Source organism: Lissotriton vulgaris, chromosome 9 (genome assembly GCF_964263255.1).
Source record: "Lissotriton vulgaris chromosome 9, aLisVul1.2, whole genome shotgun sequence".
Lineage (NCBI taxonomy): Eukaryota > Metazoa > Chordata > Amphibia > Caudata > Salamandridae > Lissotriton > Lissotriton vulgaris.
The window spans coordinates 1214869347-1214884827 of NC_141697.1; the positions used below are offsets into that span (position 1 = coordinate 1214869347).

At 49.6% G+C, this 15481-nt stretch overlaps 1 protein-coding gene across 2 annotated transcripts in view; it reads right to left on the reverse strand.

The window, feature by feature from the left end:
* Window positions 1-2092: 2092 nt before the first annotated feature.
* Window positions 2093-15481, reverse strand: part of LOC147693064 (solute carrier family 26 member 6-like) — a 222609-nt gene continuing 209220 nt past the window's right edge. For both annotated transcript variants that reach the window (XM_086939311.1, XM_086939312.1), the window contains exon 20: window positions 2093-2717. In XM_086939311.1, the coding sequence (XP_086795437.1) occupies window positions 2694-2717 (24 nt within the window). In that variant the 3' untranslated portion in view covers window positions 2093-2693. The remainder of the gene's footprint in view (window positions 2718-15481) is intronic.

Sequence of the window (15481 nt, forward strand, 5' to 3'; positions counted from 1 at the left end):
CCCCAGAGATGCTCCACTTTCTGCAGGCTCCATCCAAGAGATGACCCCAGAGATGCTCCACTTTCTGCTAGCTCCGTCCAAGAGATGACCCCAGAGATGCTCCACTTTCTGTAGGCTCCATCCAAGAGATGACCCAAGAGATGCTCCACTTTCTGCAGGCTCCATCCAAGAGATGCTCCACTTCCTGCAGGCTCCATACAAGAGATGACCCAAGAGATGCTCCACTTCCTGCAGGCTCCATCCAAGAGATGCTCCACTTCCTGCAGGCTCCATACAAGAGATGACCCAAGAGATGCTCCACTTCCTGCAGGCTCCATACAAGAGATGACCCAAGAGATGCTCCACTTTCTGCAGGCTCCATCCAAGAGATGACCCCAGAGATGCTCCACTTTCTGCAGGCTCCATCCAAGAGATGAACGCAGAGATGCTCCACTTTCTGAAGGTTCCATTCAAGAGATGACCCCCCAGCATGGTTGTACTCTTCCTCTGGGCCCTATCCTTTAGATGACCCCAGGGACATAGCCCACTTCCTCCAGGGTCCGTCCAAGAGATGACCCCCGACGACATTGCCCGCTTCCTCCAGACTCTGTCATGGCCAGATGCAGTGGCATTAATACATCACTAGAACATCCCCTTGAATCCAGGAAGGTCTCCAGGATTCATGGTGCAAAGAAAGCAGGAAGAACAGAGAAATGTACTGGAAAGCTAATTGCAACAGATAAGCATTGCTAAGAGAGCACACCAGGGCTGCAGTCAACCGGAGACCGGCCTAATAGTGCTTGTCCATCACTAGGACAACATTAGCACCAGCACATTGATGAAGGAAACACCTATTTGCTTTCCACTGGCGGCATACTTTCAGAAGCAGACCCCCATCCAATGAACCTTAAGGGTACCAACTTTTAAACATTAAGACTGCAACAAACCCTATTTTACAGTTAATTTCCTAATGGATTCATAAGATCTTCAAATGGCTCCCCATCAATACCAGATGAACTATCACTCAAACCCTAGTCACCAGCCAGCTGGACTACGGCAATGTATTCTGCATAGGAATCACCTTGCACCTCCTGAAGAGACTGCAAACAATACCGAATTCCACGGCCAGACTCATTCTCGGCCTCCCGAAGTGAACCCACATCACCCCCCATCTCAATAAGCTACACTGGCTCCCCATCCAGAAGAGATGCCACTTCAAGACGCTGATACACACCTACAAAGCCCCACACAACCACAGACCAGCATATATCAACCACCGCCAGCACTTTCACCAACCCTCCAGGCATCTGCGATTCGCTTCCCTCTCCTTCACTCATACTCACACTCCCAGCATCTGATGAAGCAACAGTGGAGGACGCTCCTTCTCCTACCTCACTCGAAGTCCTGGAGCTACCACCTCCTTCACCTCCGGACCTCATCCTCACTGTGGGAATTCAGGAAGCGGCTCAAGACTTGAACCTCACTGGTGATTAGCTGTGCTTTACAAGTCCTGTTTGGTGATTTGATTGGTTCATTAGGCACGCTTAAATACTTTAACAGTGCTGGGTTTTCTTCATATTTTGAGCCCCTCACCTGTTCCTAGGTTAACCAGGAGAGTAATTTATTTTAGGGACGATAGGATTTTGTTTTTCAAAAACAGAGCTTGAGCTTTTGTGGAAATTGTATTTGCTGGTGTGTGTTCTTGCTTCCCACCTGACCCTGGTAAAATCAGGGATCTCATCTCCCTGATGCTTCATTTTTGTTTTTTTCAGCATCCAATCTTTTATTTGCAACTGCATTCGAATGATATGAAATTTACCATGCCGACACACCTCACAACGTAAATCTCACAGTTGGATGCATGCTACAAGTAAATGAGTGTGGTTTTGAGGGATGTATAAAGTATAACTTCTTGAACCAACCCTATTAATACATGGCCCTTGCTGCTGCATTCTGGTATTTGAAGTACTTTCTGGTTCGAGTCCATCACAGGGTGGTCATGGTCTCAATGTACCTCCAATTCAAACTGGAGGACACCAAGTACCCTCGCGTGTTAGAGACATCAAGGCTTTACCAACAGGTCTTGCTAATAAATAGCACAAAGCACAAAGGCTATTTTAAAAAGTTATTTTAATCATATGTAAATTATTCAGGAAATGCAAATCTTGATAGACAAGTGTAAAGTGCTGCTTTCAAGTTCATGTCATTGGCAGTAAACTGAATCAATGTACCCAATATGGTCTAGTGGAGTACTGGTGCCTCTCAGTGTCATAGACGTTACAAAGATCCCGCTCCATAGGAAGTTCAGCAGCAGAGGAGCTATTTTCACATGTGATATTAGTGTTATTTCACCTGAAATAGAATGAATCACCCCAATGATCTTCAATAGCGAATACTCTACCTTACAGTAAAAACCATGTTTTACAGTCGAATGAGCTCAGAATCTAGCTCCAAGTGATCATATGAAGAGCACTGTTCAAGAAAGACAATGTACATGTGCCACTGGGCACGTCTACACCTGGCTGATGCGTCATAAAGTAGCCACACTGGTCCTGGGTTCCGGCTCAGGAACGCCTTCACATCTTCACAGGAAATGGAGCCATCCAGGGTGGTGACCAGAACCCCCATTGGCTGGTCTCCATTCAACGTCACAAACCTGCGCTGACGATGGAGGCACTCGGATTCCCTCATGTGCTGATTGGCGCATTCGCTGGTTACATTCTCGTATTCGACAAGTCCTGAAAGAAACAGGATTTTGCAGAAAGACAATGAATAAATCATAGAAGTAGATGCCATGCATGTAGGATTTTGTGCTCATGCAAGAAACCAGAAAAGCAAAGCATGGAAAGAGTACAGTAAATATAGTAGCACATACTTCTTACCATAGACATTTGGTGATGGTCCAGCAGATTGTACTGAAGCCTCAACCACACATTGTCATAAGCTTACTACTTTATAAGTCTATTGTTGCTCTAACTAACACAAGTTTTTCGGACTTCACATAAATGTATTTAATGGGGCAGCCATGAATATTACAAACTGCAATAATCGTTACTCCTTTCGCTGTGAGCAATACACCACCTCTCATTTTTATTTAAAAGAATGCTTCATCTATCCTCTCTCAAAACCATTTACTCCTTGTTACTTTGATGGGACCTGCTGAACCATCACTACACTAACCCCTGCACCCTCTGTCCGCCCACAGCAACTCAGCGCCTTTCCTGCTTGTGGTGCAAATCGCTACTCTTTGTTGCATCCATAACTCTGGGACACAAAACAAGAAGTACATTCAATATTTACCTAGCCATTGATGTTTTACAATGAGTAGGTATACTGGTAGGCCTGCTGAGGCATTGCAAGAGCTTTAAAAGGTGTTTTCTACATAATTTAATTGAATGGTCTAATATGTGCATCTCACCCTGTCAGACTGAGAAGAGAGCCTATTGTGTTTCTACTCCCTGCACTGAACTATCTGCATTTTAAATATGTGATTTCCATATGGATGGCCCACCATGGCGTTAATAGTAGGTTAGATGTAGTATAAAAAGGCGGCACCAGGCTCTGGGCAGCACCTTGATCCCGCATGTTCTCGGGGATCAAATTTGCAGGACAGACGCTGTGATGGACAACAGAGCTGAGCATCAGAGAAGGGGATGCATGAGTAGTGCCCAAGTGCCTTAAAACCATTTCTCATTGACAGCAAATGCAGAGACTGGAATATTTATACATAGCAAGAAGGTAGGTCATGGTGCCCTGAAGAGTTCTGAAAAGACACCGCAGGGCGAGTAACCAATCAGCACCTGCTCGAACACCCCAAATTCATGTCACATCTATTTGGCTGCTGCAGGAAACTGGGGTGTAGGCCTTGCTTGCACTGGTATCAAGCGAGTTTTATTTTATAAGTTTAGTGATCGTTGTTGGTTCAAACATTCCAAACTCGAAGGTGGTTTATCATGTGACTGTATTAATATGCAGACCACATCTGAGTAAACAGCCGCTGAATTAAGTGCCAAAGAGACATTTCAAGTAGTTCAGCATTACCTGACACTCACCTGAGGTTTGATCAGGGTAAAGTGCAGTTTAATTTATAGAACCAGTAAGGCTATACTTTCCTGCCACACTAGTTCGCTTCTTGAAACCAGAAAATTAATACATGGCATTTTGAATAAGGCTTTTGAGTAACAAATGAAATGTTTTATTTACAGAGACATAAAAAATCCAAGGAAGAGTTATTAATATTTACAGTAAACTGTTGTCATAAGCAACATTTTATTCACTAGGTTTATTTGTAGGTTATATACATACGAAAGCATGTACATTATTTTCTTTAAATTGCATAATATAAGTTAATGCCTTGTTTAATTCCTCCAATGTATTTAACCTTCTGTAAATGTGACAATATCGCCATCTGTTCCGCATAGTTCCTGGAGGCAATTAGTTGGTTGTGGAGGCCCTAGGGTAATTAAAAAATATATTTCTGCTACTATTGTCGATTTCTAGGTTATGCTGCTTTTAAGAGTCTTTTGGTATCAATGTCAACAGGAAGTCAGCCTTCGGAAATCAAGAGAGTGAGACCCCTTCTGGTGAAAAAGGTCTAAAAATAGTGTACACGGGGGGCGTGGCCAAGATGGCGACCGGGACGGAGGCATAACTGTGGAGCTCCTCGCCCTCGGTCCCCGAATCCCCCACGATCGCCCCTAATTGAGCTTCTGCTGGCTCCCCTTGCTCGACCCACAACGCGGAGAGATCCACGACCCCGCAGAGGGACCTGAAATCGGTGCGGCCATCCGCTTTCACCGCAGCGGACGCAGCCTCCGGCCGCGGCGGAGTCAGCCCGCGCCTGGACCGTGCGCTGCTCGACCTGCTGCACGAGAGAAGAGGGCGCCCTACCCTCTGACCCTGCCTCCCCTACAGCCGGAGCGCTCCCCAGCGACTACGGGCCTCTCCTGGGCCGTGAACTGCCTGCCGGGTAGAGGCGGAGCCCGGGACCCGACCACAACTCCCGGGCCGGGCGACCCTTTACTCAAGCCCCCAGCTCCGGCCTACTTAGCTGCAGGGACTTCCTGCGGAGGCGCGGCACAGGCCGACGGCGCTGCCGTCCGGCACAAGACCTCTACAGCCGGTGTGCCCCCGAGTGACTACGGGCCTCTCCTGGGCCGTGGACTGCCTGCCGGGTGGGGGCGGAGCCCGGGGCCCAACCGCAACTCCCGGGCCGGGCGACCCTCTACTTGAGTCCCCGGCTCCGGCCTACTCTGCTGAGGGGACCTCCTGCGGCGGCGCAGCACTCGCCGACGGCGCTGCCGTCCAACACAGACCTCTGCTGGTGCACGTGAGTGGCAGCCCACCCCCTCCACACCGTAGTACTGCCGCGGGGGCATGAAGGCGGCCTGGGCGGACTGCGGGCCGGGCGCTGATTGCGCTGCTCTCCGATTGGGGCCTGGGCTGCGTGACGGCCTGGGCCGGACTCTCCTGCGGCCTGCATCTGGCACTGCTGTGGGACCCCTCATGCGGCCCATCTATCTTCACGGGGCCGTGCTGTAGTGTGCCACCTGAGGCCTGGGACCCCCTGGAAGACATCTGCTGCGCCACGTGTGCCACGAGAGAGGCACTGCGGCCTACAGTATGGCGCTCCATCCTCGGTGAGCGACTGGAGCTCACTCTCTTCTAGGGTGTCGGACCCTCCCCCGGCTGTGAGCGAGCCCTCTGGCGGCATCTGAGCGGCGCCCGGCGGACCAAGTCTACAGAATCCCGAGGTGAGCAGAGGAACTGCTCGGGGGGTCTGGTGATCGCGCCCCCGGTGGAGGGATTGCTAGTACATACCCACTAACCCACCTTTATCCTCGCTGGGGCTCACACTGCAGACCGGGGCGGACGCAATCTGCGCTCCGCCAGCACCTTAAACTGACACCGCGCCCTAGTGCTCGACCCAAGCTAAGGCGTCTGGCCCTCACCCCTCCGCGCCAAGAATCATCGCGCCGGTGCGGGCCGCGCCTGGTGGCGGTTCCTGGGCCCTCCCTCCGACGGCGCGCCCCAGGCCCCCGGGGCTCCGGACTTACTCTTGCCTCAAATCACGATGTCTACCACCAACCGCAGAGGGGGCCGCCCGATCAACGAACTGCTCATGAAAACGTCCTCTAAACCCGAGAAATCTCGTGCACCTACATCACCTTCGACGTCGGTGGCCACCCCGACCAAGGAAGATGAAGACGCCCCTATAACGAAATCGTTCCTTGAAAGCCTCTTCAACACACTGCGCACCGACTTCCAGACCCTGAAACAAGAACTGGTCAGTGAACAGAGAGAATTGCGCAGGGATCTGGACGGGCTGGGGGAGAGAGTGGTGGCAATAGAGGAATCTAGTCAGACCCGTGGCGAAGACCTGGTACTCCTCCAGCAAGAAATTCTCCGCCTTCAAGAACAACAGGTGGGCCTCCAGGCACATGCGGAGGACCTCGAAAACCGTTCCAGACGGAACAACATACGGGTCAGGGGTGTGCCTTCGAAAGCGGAAGGGGATAACGTCACGGCATATCTCCAAGACCTTTTCTGAGAGATCCTCAACGAATCCGCCGACTTCCCCATCCGTATTGATAGGGCGCACCGAGTGGGACTGCCCCGCCGGACATCCTGGCATTACTCCCGAACTTTCCCTTGAAGGAGAGAATACTGAAAGAAGCGCGCCAGGCGCAGCCTATCCGCTTCCGGGACAACTCTATTCAGCTCTTCCAAGACCTCTCCGCCATCACTCTCCAGAAGCGCAAGGACTTCAAGTCAGTCACCGTGTTTCTGAGGGACAAAGGCGTGCCTTACTCCTGGGGGCATCCGTTCCGCCTGATCTTTAAATGGGAAGGCAAACTGCACCAGCTCCGCTCACTGCAGGACACATGCGCCCTGTTGGGCCTGGAGATGCCAGATGGTGCCTCTGACAGTGACTCTACTATGGGATCCTCCCCAGCTACCCGCCCGCGTCCCTCAGGCAACGACTGGCAACAGGTACGAAGACGCCGCGCGCCCAAGCATCGCCTCCGCCCGGACCCAGGGACCATTGCCAAAGACAAAGCTGCAGCCATAGAGGAAGTCGTTAAAGACACTACCTCTCCTTCCTGAGCAAGCCTCTACGGGGGAGCCATAATCATCTCACTTCTTCTAAGTGGGGGGGAGGGGGCGGGGGGCCACATGGGTCGCCACAGCCACAGCCTCTTCTACTTTTTCAACCCACGGGCCTGAACTGACTCTGGATAGGCCCGGGACTATGACTACTGATTTGGGGTTGGAAGTTGGAGTTAGGGTGGGACTACAGGTTTCAGGGATGTTGGGAGTGGGAATGGGTGGGGAGGAGTGGAATCGGGGGTTTGTTACAGTGCCACAGCCCACTATTCTTCTTATCCATGTGTACTGCCTTGCATACTTTGGTGGCTGTGGGTTGTTTTTGGGGGGGATGTTGGGTTAGGGAGGGAACCAGGGAGGGGACCAGTGTGCCAAACTTGCTCTGTCCTTGCGCCAAGAGACTTTCTATCGGAGTGCCAATGCCAACATGGGGCATGCGCCCACACACAATGCCCACGACCAGTTACATTGAGAGACTGCGTCTTACATTACTTGCCATATACCACCACATGCTCCCTTAGCGCGACTACAGTCCACTCTGCGCTGTGTGACACACCCCCTGCGCGATGACAGACAGTACCCTTAAGGTTATAACGCTCAATGTGAAGGGGCTAAGCAACCCGATCAAGAGAAGAGCCGTACTCTCCTACTTGGAAAACTCTGGAGCAGATGTTTGCCTATTACAAGAGACGCATCTCCTACAGAAGGACTGGCATAGGAAGCGCTTGCGAGCCTTCCCACAGCAATTCTTTTCCTCCCTCCCGACGAAACACGCTGGGGTTGCAATTTTAATTTCCAAATCCTTCCGAGGGAGGGTGGGTAACAAGGTGGGGGAGATCAAGGGCCGCCTCCTGGTATACACTTTTTACTTAGGCGACACAACACTTACCATTGGCTCCCTTTACGCCCCAAACACAGGTCAGGAGACTTTCCTGAAAAGCGCCATTTCCGAGGCTCTTCAAAACCCCCATGCATCTCTACTACTGGGTGGGGACCTTAATATTGTTATGGACACCTACACTGACCGATCTGGACAACGCTACGGGAACACTGGGGCTTTGACATCCACCGGTCGTGATTGGCTGTCAGATAGGGACTTAATCGACCTCAGGAGAGCCCACCACCCGACCGCCTCACAATTCACATTCTACTCCCACGTGCACCGCCCTTACGCCAGGCTTGACCATTTCCTGGGCACCTCAGACCTCCTTCCGATCCTTGAAGAGGTTGCTATAGTGCCTGCAGCCATCTCTGACCATGATGCAGTGGAACTCTCCCTCACTCTCAAGGCACCCCGCCGTCCCGAGGCCCGTGGCGCCTCCGCGAAACCTTGCTGCAACGACCTGACGTCACTAAACGTATTGGCAAATGCATCGATGCTTACCTGTCCACCAATGACACACCAGATATCTCGGTGACAGCTCTTTGGGGGGCTTTGAAATCAGTTGTATGGGGCGAACTTATAGCTGTCGCTGCCGCGGAGGCCAGAGACCGCAAGAGCAAACGGGAGGACCTTGCGGCACAAGTAGCGTAACTGGAGCGGGTGCACAGCCGCACGTGCGCCCCTCGTGTGTGGAAACAGCTAAAAGCAGCTCGGGCCCAACTAGCCAGTCTCGATATAGATAGAGCGGAATTCGCGGCTCTCCGCCTGCGACATACCTATTATGTCGGAGGAAATAAAACGGGTCGCTTACTGGCTAGCGCCCTGAAGGCCAAGACCCAACGGGCCAAAATCAATACCTTGGTAGGCACCGACGGTGCGGTGCTCACTGATGATACCCAGGTAGCCGAAGCATTTAGTTCCTACTATGCTTCCCTATATGGGGAGGAAAAGACCTCGTCCAGGGATATCGAAAACTACCTAGCCACGCCGGCCGTTACCGCAATCTCCGAGTCTACTGCGGAGGCTCTAGACGCCCCTATCCGCCAAGACGAAGTTCTGGCCGCTATATCTAGACTGCGCCCACTCAAGTCTCCGGGACCGGATGCCTTTTCAGCAGGTTTTACAAGCTTTTTAACCATCAATTGGCCCCGGTGCTTACCCGCCTTTTCAATTCCTTCGAAGGGGTGGGAGCTATTCCTCCGGACATGTTGGCCGCTGAAGTGGTGGTTTTACCGAAACCCGGTAAGAAACCCACACACTGCTCCGCATTCCGCCCTATCTCATTATTAAACCTGGACCTGAAACTCTTCACAGGTATCCTTGCCGCACGCCTTGGCCCGTGCCTACCCGGTATCTTGGAACCAGATCAGTCTGGCTTTGTCCCTGGCCGCCAATGTAGCGATAACACTAAACGGGTGCTCCACCTGATCGATAAATCCCACTTTCAAACCTCGGACTCTGCACTGCTCGCTATCGATGCAGAAAAGGCGTTCGACCGCGTGGACTGGACCTATCTACAATGTGTACTTCGCCGGTTTGGCCTTAGCGACAAATTCTGCTCACGCATAGCGAGCTGTTACCATCGCCCGCAGGCCAAGGTCCGCTTAGGTAACTTGCACTCACTCCTGTTCGACATCCAGCGTGGCACCAGGCAGGGATGCCCCCTCTCTCCCCTCCTATTTGCGATGTATATTGAACCACTAGCCCAGAAAATCCGGGACAATCCGAGGATCGAGGGCATCGATTTCGGATGCGAACCCCATCCTATCAGTTTATACGCAGACGACGTCATAGCCACCCTGAATCGTCCTGATTCCTCCATACCCGCCTTTATGGAAGAACTTGCCTCATTTGGGGCGATCTCTGGCTTCCGCATCAACGTCGACAAATCCCTAATACTACCGCTGGGCAAGCATGCACGTCCACGGGCCCCGGCAATAGGGCACGGTAGCGGCCTCCAGCTGACCACCCAAATACCGTATTTGGGAATTACCTTAACACCCTCAACGGATCTCACAGTTTCCACCAATTACGCCACCCTCACTACTCAGATCCGATCGGACCTGGCAAGATGGTCCAAACAACCTCTTTCTCTACTGGGTAGAGTGCAGCAGTGAAAATGTCCATTTTGCCGCGGATCTTGTACCTGTTCCAAACGATCCCAATTACGCCACCGGCAGGCACTTTAACTACCCTACAGGACTTGCTCTCTAGCTTCATCTGGGGAGGGATGAGGGCACGACTACACAAATTATTGACATATAAGAGCATGGATGAAGGCGGTCTCGGCGTCCCAAACCTTTTGCGATATTTTCAGGCATCCCAGCTTCGATATCTAGTGGAATGGTACCGGCCCGAATCGGAGAAGAGATGGCTCTTCCAGGATAGGGCCATGGCACGAACGTCGCTGTGGAAGTTCCCATTCCTAGCTAAACACCACAGACCGAGATACATGTCCCGATCCCCTGTCACCCGCACGACTCTACAAGTGTGGGACCGGGTAGCGCTTAGACATGAGTTGACCGCTTTGCCTCCCCCTTCACTCCCATACTGGACAACCCTGACTTCCCCCCAGGCGATGGCGCGGGCGCGTTTCCTCAATGGCGTGACACGGACTGTCGGGCCGAGGGCGACCTCTTTGATTTACAGGGCTTTCTTCCCCTCGCGGACATCAAACAAGGGTACGGTACAGAACATCCTCACCTTTTTCAATACCTTCAACTCCGACACTGGCTCACTAACCCTGACATCCTTCCCTTAGTGAGCCGCCCCATGACGACCTTCGAGAAATGGCTGCTTACCAAAACTACAGACAAACACCTTATTTCCGAACTCTATCAAATGCTTACACCTCCACCCGCCCCAGCTAAATCACCAAGCCAAAGGCGCTGGGAGGCTGAACTGGGGAGGGCCTTGTCGCACAAAGAATGGGGGTACATATACTATAGGGCTTCCCACACCGCGCGCAACACTCAAGCAAGAGAGACAGCAGTAAAACTTGCCATATACTGGCACCTTACCCCAGCCCGACTACACAAAGGGAATTCTACGTGCAGCGAATTGTGCTGGAGAGCGGGTGCGGGGGAAAGGGTACCCTGACTCATATCCTCTGGGACTGTCCGAACTGGGAGACTTTTGGAAACTAGTCCTAGATGAGATCGACTCCACCTTTGAGACTGAGATCCAGAGGTTCCCTGTATACACTGTGCTAGGTCTGCCCAACGCACTAACATTCCCCTTAAAATCACTGCGTGGTTGACAGATGGGCATTGCTATGCAAGCAGCCACGCAGCACATATTATCACTTTGGGGGTCCACGACTAAGCCTACACACACGGGATGGCTCCACAAACTTTGGTTCACCCTAGGCATGGAGCGCATCCACGCCACTCTCACTAACTCGAGCGACACCTTCCGAAAAGCGTGGCTCCCTCTGCTGACTCTCCTGTCCAAAGAGTTCAATGAAATTACCTGTCCTAAATACGTTAGAGTCCTACGTCTCACCAGCGCCACCGATGACTCTCGGTGACCTTACACTTGGTCTCACCGCACCTCTGTGGCACGCTACTGGCCACACTGACACTCACGAGCACACTGGTCGGGGTGGGGGTTTCGAGGGGGGAGGGGGAGGGTGTTCCTAGTTCTTGTTATTTTCTTTGTACCGCTCTTTTGCCTCTATACGCATGATGTCACACAGCTTCTCGGGCATATGTATTTTGCTTATTCTAGATTACTAGGGAAGACATGCTTGTCTGTCCCGCTCGCTATGTGCACCTTGAGCCTGCCTTTTTCTGCTGAGATGTCTCAATATATGCCTGTTGTACTCTTCAATAAAAACACTTTTGAAACTAAAAATAGTGTACACAATCCTTAGTCTATAGGACACACACTCAACTTCTGGCTGGATAATTTACTATTATAAAAAGAGAATACACTATTTAACATGTAAATCCACCAGGTCCATTGTAAACCACTATTTTGAATTGATGCTATGTGTGTAATTATTAATACATTATTTTCCTAAGCAGCTATTTGTGGTCATCTGACCTAACAGGAGTGGTAATATTCACAGTATGTCCTTAACCCAGGCTCCATCACTAGGGCACTCATTTTTGGTGCGCACTCCCACAACAATGTGTCTTATTCATTGGTTATCAGCTGCACTGACTCTTATGCGTGCGCAGTCACCAGCACATCTTCCCTTACAGAAATGTCCTCCACAAGCAGATACCATACACCTTTTTAGGTTTCGCCTGACAGTGCTTGCTCTGTGCTTGTGAAATCTATTGTATTCAACATATCTTAAAAGGGACTTACATCCCGCCTCCTCTTCTTCTTATTGTTCGGTTTGCTTGCCACTTCACTCTTCCTCCATTTTATTGGTTGTAGACTTTTCTCCCTTCTGCATTTCTTTTATCAGTTTCCCAAGGCCCAAGTACTCCTTCCCATCCGCTTTGTAGGCTAGAACTTTTTTTTCTTTTGGTAAAGTCTGCATAGCATTTACTGTTTCCATTTCGGTACTTTTCCCTGGCTGTATACATTTAGAGCATGCTTGTGTTTTGTTGTTTCTCTCGTCCTGTCTGCAAACAATTCGAATCAGCTTGTTACATTCTTGGCCCCCGAAGTCTTGCAACTCATTATGTCATTTTTTGAACCATGCATTTATGCATTTGAACTACTTATCACACATTTTTAGGCATGTTTGCTGACTGTAATTTTGGTTTAGTTAAAAATTGTGCCCTCTGATGCCTTTGGATTAATTAGCATGTGCATGGTACCATGCATTCTGTGAAATATTGTCATGGCAAGAGCACGCTTTTTATGTATTTGCTGCCTGCATGTTATTTGCTTTAACTTTGGACTTTTCTTTAATGTATTACATTCAGACCTCTGACTCCTTTCAAATAATTCTCGTTTTTTGGGAACATTCTTTTTGTGACATATTGTCATGGCAGGAGCACACATTTCATGCCTGCTTGCAGCCTGCACGTTCTTGTTTTTTTCCAAATATTTTCCTCTGATGCTTTTTAAGTACTTATCTCGTTCTTTATCACGCATTCTGTGGAATATTGTTGGGACGACAGCACACATTTTAAGAGTGTTGGCTGACTGCATATTATGTTTTTTTCACATTTTTCACTCAAAGACCTTTAAACAAATTATTTAGTTTTTTGTGTCACGCATTCTGTCAAATATTGTTGCGCCAGCAGCATGCATTTTATGCATATTTGCGGTCTGCATGTTTTTGCTTTGTCTTTGGCCTTGTCTTTAATTTATTACATTCTTGCCTCACACACCTTCCAAAATATTCTCGTTTTGGCACCATACAATTTGTGAAATATTGTAGGCACAGCAGCACATATTTTATACATGTTTGTTGCAGGTGGAGCCCATATTTAAAAGGGCTTTTTGGGATAACCTGTGATGTAACAGCGCCTAATAATTTTATAGTGCATTCACCAATCAACCACTCGCCCTTCACAAGCATAAGCTTGCAGCCCCATTCCCCCAAGCACATTGAAATTAATAATACTGTGCGCTTACACTGAAAGGAGCCAGATGCCTCAGCAGCGATAGCCAGGGCGTAGGGTACAGCCCCCCACAAAATCTCAGTTACCAGCAGAGCTGTCTGTTTTCTAAATAAAGCAAGCTTCAAAGGATTTCATCGTCTTCTTTTATTCCAGACTTTTAGTTTTGTTAATTTGCTGTTATAGCATTTATAATAAAAATAAATACTACAGTAAATTGCCTTTCTTAAAAATCAAGTCCTAACACTTCAACACAGTTTCAATAACTTCTATTGCACAACTATACACCAAACTACACCTTACACCCTAAAAAATGTATTTTTAATCACATAGGCGAAACCGAATGCATTTACCAATGATTGTTTACTAGCAATTCTGACTGCCTATATTCCCACGTTGTGCATACTGAATTGGGACTACAAAGCTGCAATGATCCCACTTGTTACAGAAGTCTGGATCAGAGATGTATCTATAACAGTATGGATCTTGGCATACTGACAGCCGATGCACCATATAAATACCCTTTGCCTCAGCACCCACACACACGGCACCACCAGAGCGGGAGGGGGAGGATTAAGGAGCCAGGAAAGCTGCCAGTCTGTCCATCTTGGCATGTTTAATTGTGTATGAAATGATGGCACTAATTCCCAGCAGATGCACTTTACTACAACTCATCCCCAGTAGATGCACTACACTTTCAGCAGCACTGACCCTCTCCAACTAGGACTTGCCAACATTCCACCTCCTGCTGTTATCCCAAAAGCAAACATCCCCCTCCCTGAAAATCTCTAGAATTTATCCCATCCTTTCACATAGTGTAGCGATGAAAGAAGCCAGTAGACAAGAAGTATTTCAAAAGACCTTTAAATCTTTATTTGTAAATCCAAAGTAGCGGACCCACAGCTAACGGCTGTTGTCTCGAAGGACAGGAAAGTAGGAATCAAAGGATAGAGATTCTAGAACGGAATAAGGAAAGAGCTAAGGACGGAGAGAAAGGGCAAGGATAGAGTAAGAATGAAATGTGAAAGATAAGAACATTACACATAGGTACCCCGCTCCTCGTATAGCTAGATTCCACCCCGCTCTTATGATACTTAGGTTCACCCCGCCCCTCTAATAGCTAGATTCACCCGCCTCACTGATAGCTAGATTCACCCCCCCCTATAATAGCTAGATTCACCCTCCCCTATAATAGCTAGATTCACACCCGCCCCTATAATAGCTAGAATCACCCCGCACCTCCGTAGCTAGGGTTCACCTTGCCCCACGGAAAGCTAGAATCAACCCGCCCCTCTAATATCTAGATTCACCCCCACCCCACTGAAAGCTAGATTCACCCCCACCCCACTGATAGCTAGATTCACCTTTGCTCCCCATCCACAATATTTCCCTTCCCTGTTCCTTGCTACTGGTATCTTTTTCCTCTCAGCCCCTACTACCTCCTTTAACTTCCACTGTCCCACACTCACCCTCACTATCCACATATTTTCTCATTGTCAGCAGCATTCACATGCCCCACCTATAGGTCTTGTTTGTCTCACTTCAAGCCCCACCACATCACCAGCCACACAATGGCCTGTGCTCAGAACCTTGCAGAGAGTTCCTGGCATCACTGAAAGGGCATCTGTGTTTGTAAGGCACAAGCAAACACCTGCAGATACCTTGACGCAACTGTCAAAAATGGACTGCCCAGTCAAACCCCCCTCCCCCCCAAAAAAAAAACCTCACAGACTAAGATGCCAGGTCTTGAATAGTTTCCTAAATATCACTAAAGAAGTCTAAGTGAAGAAGGAATGGTCAAAAGTTCCAACCTCTGGCAGCAATACCAGAGAATGCCCTGCCTCCCAGGGTGGCCTGCTGTTGCCTGGGTACTGCCACACAGAAGGAGGTCTTGGAGCTTAACCTTCTTTTTGGAATATAGTGCAGAATGTGTTCTGAAAGAGGCCTGTTAGACTGAGCATCAAGCGCTTTATGTGGTAGGCAA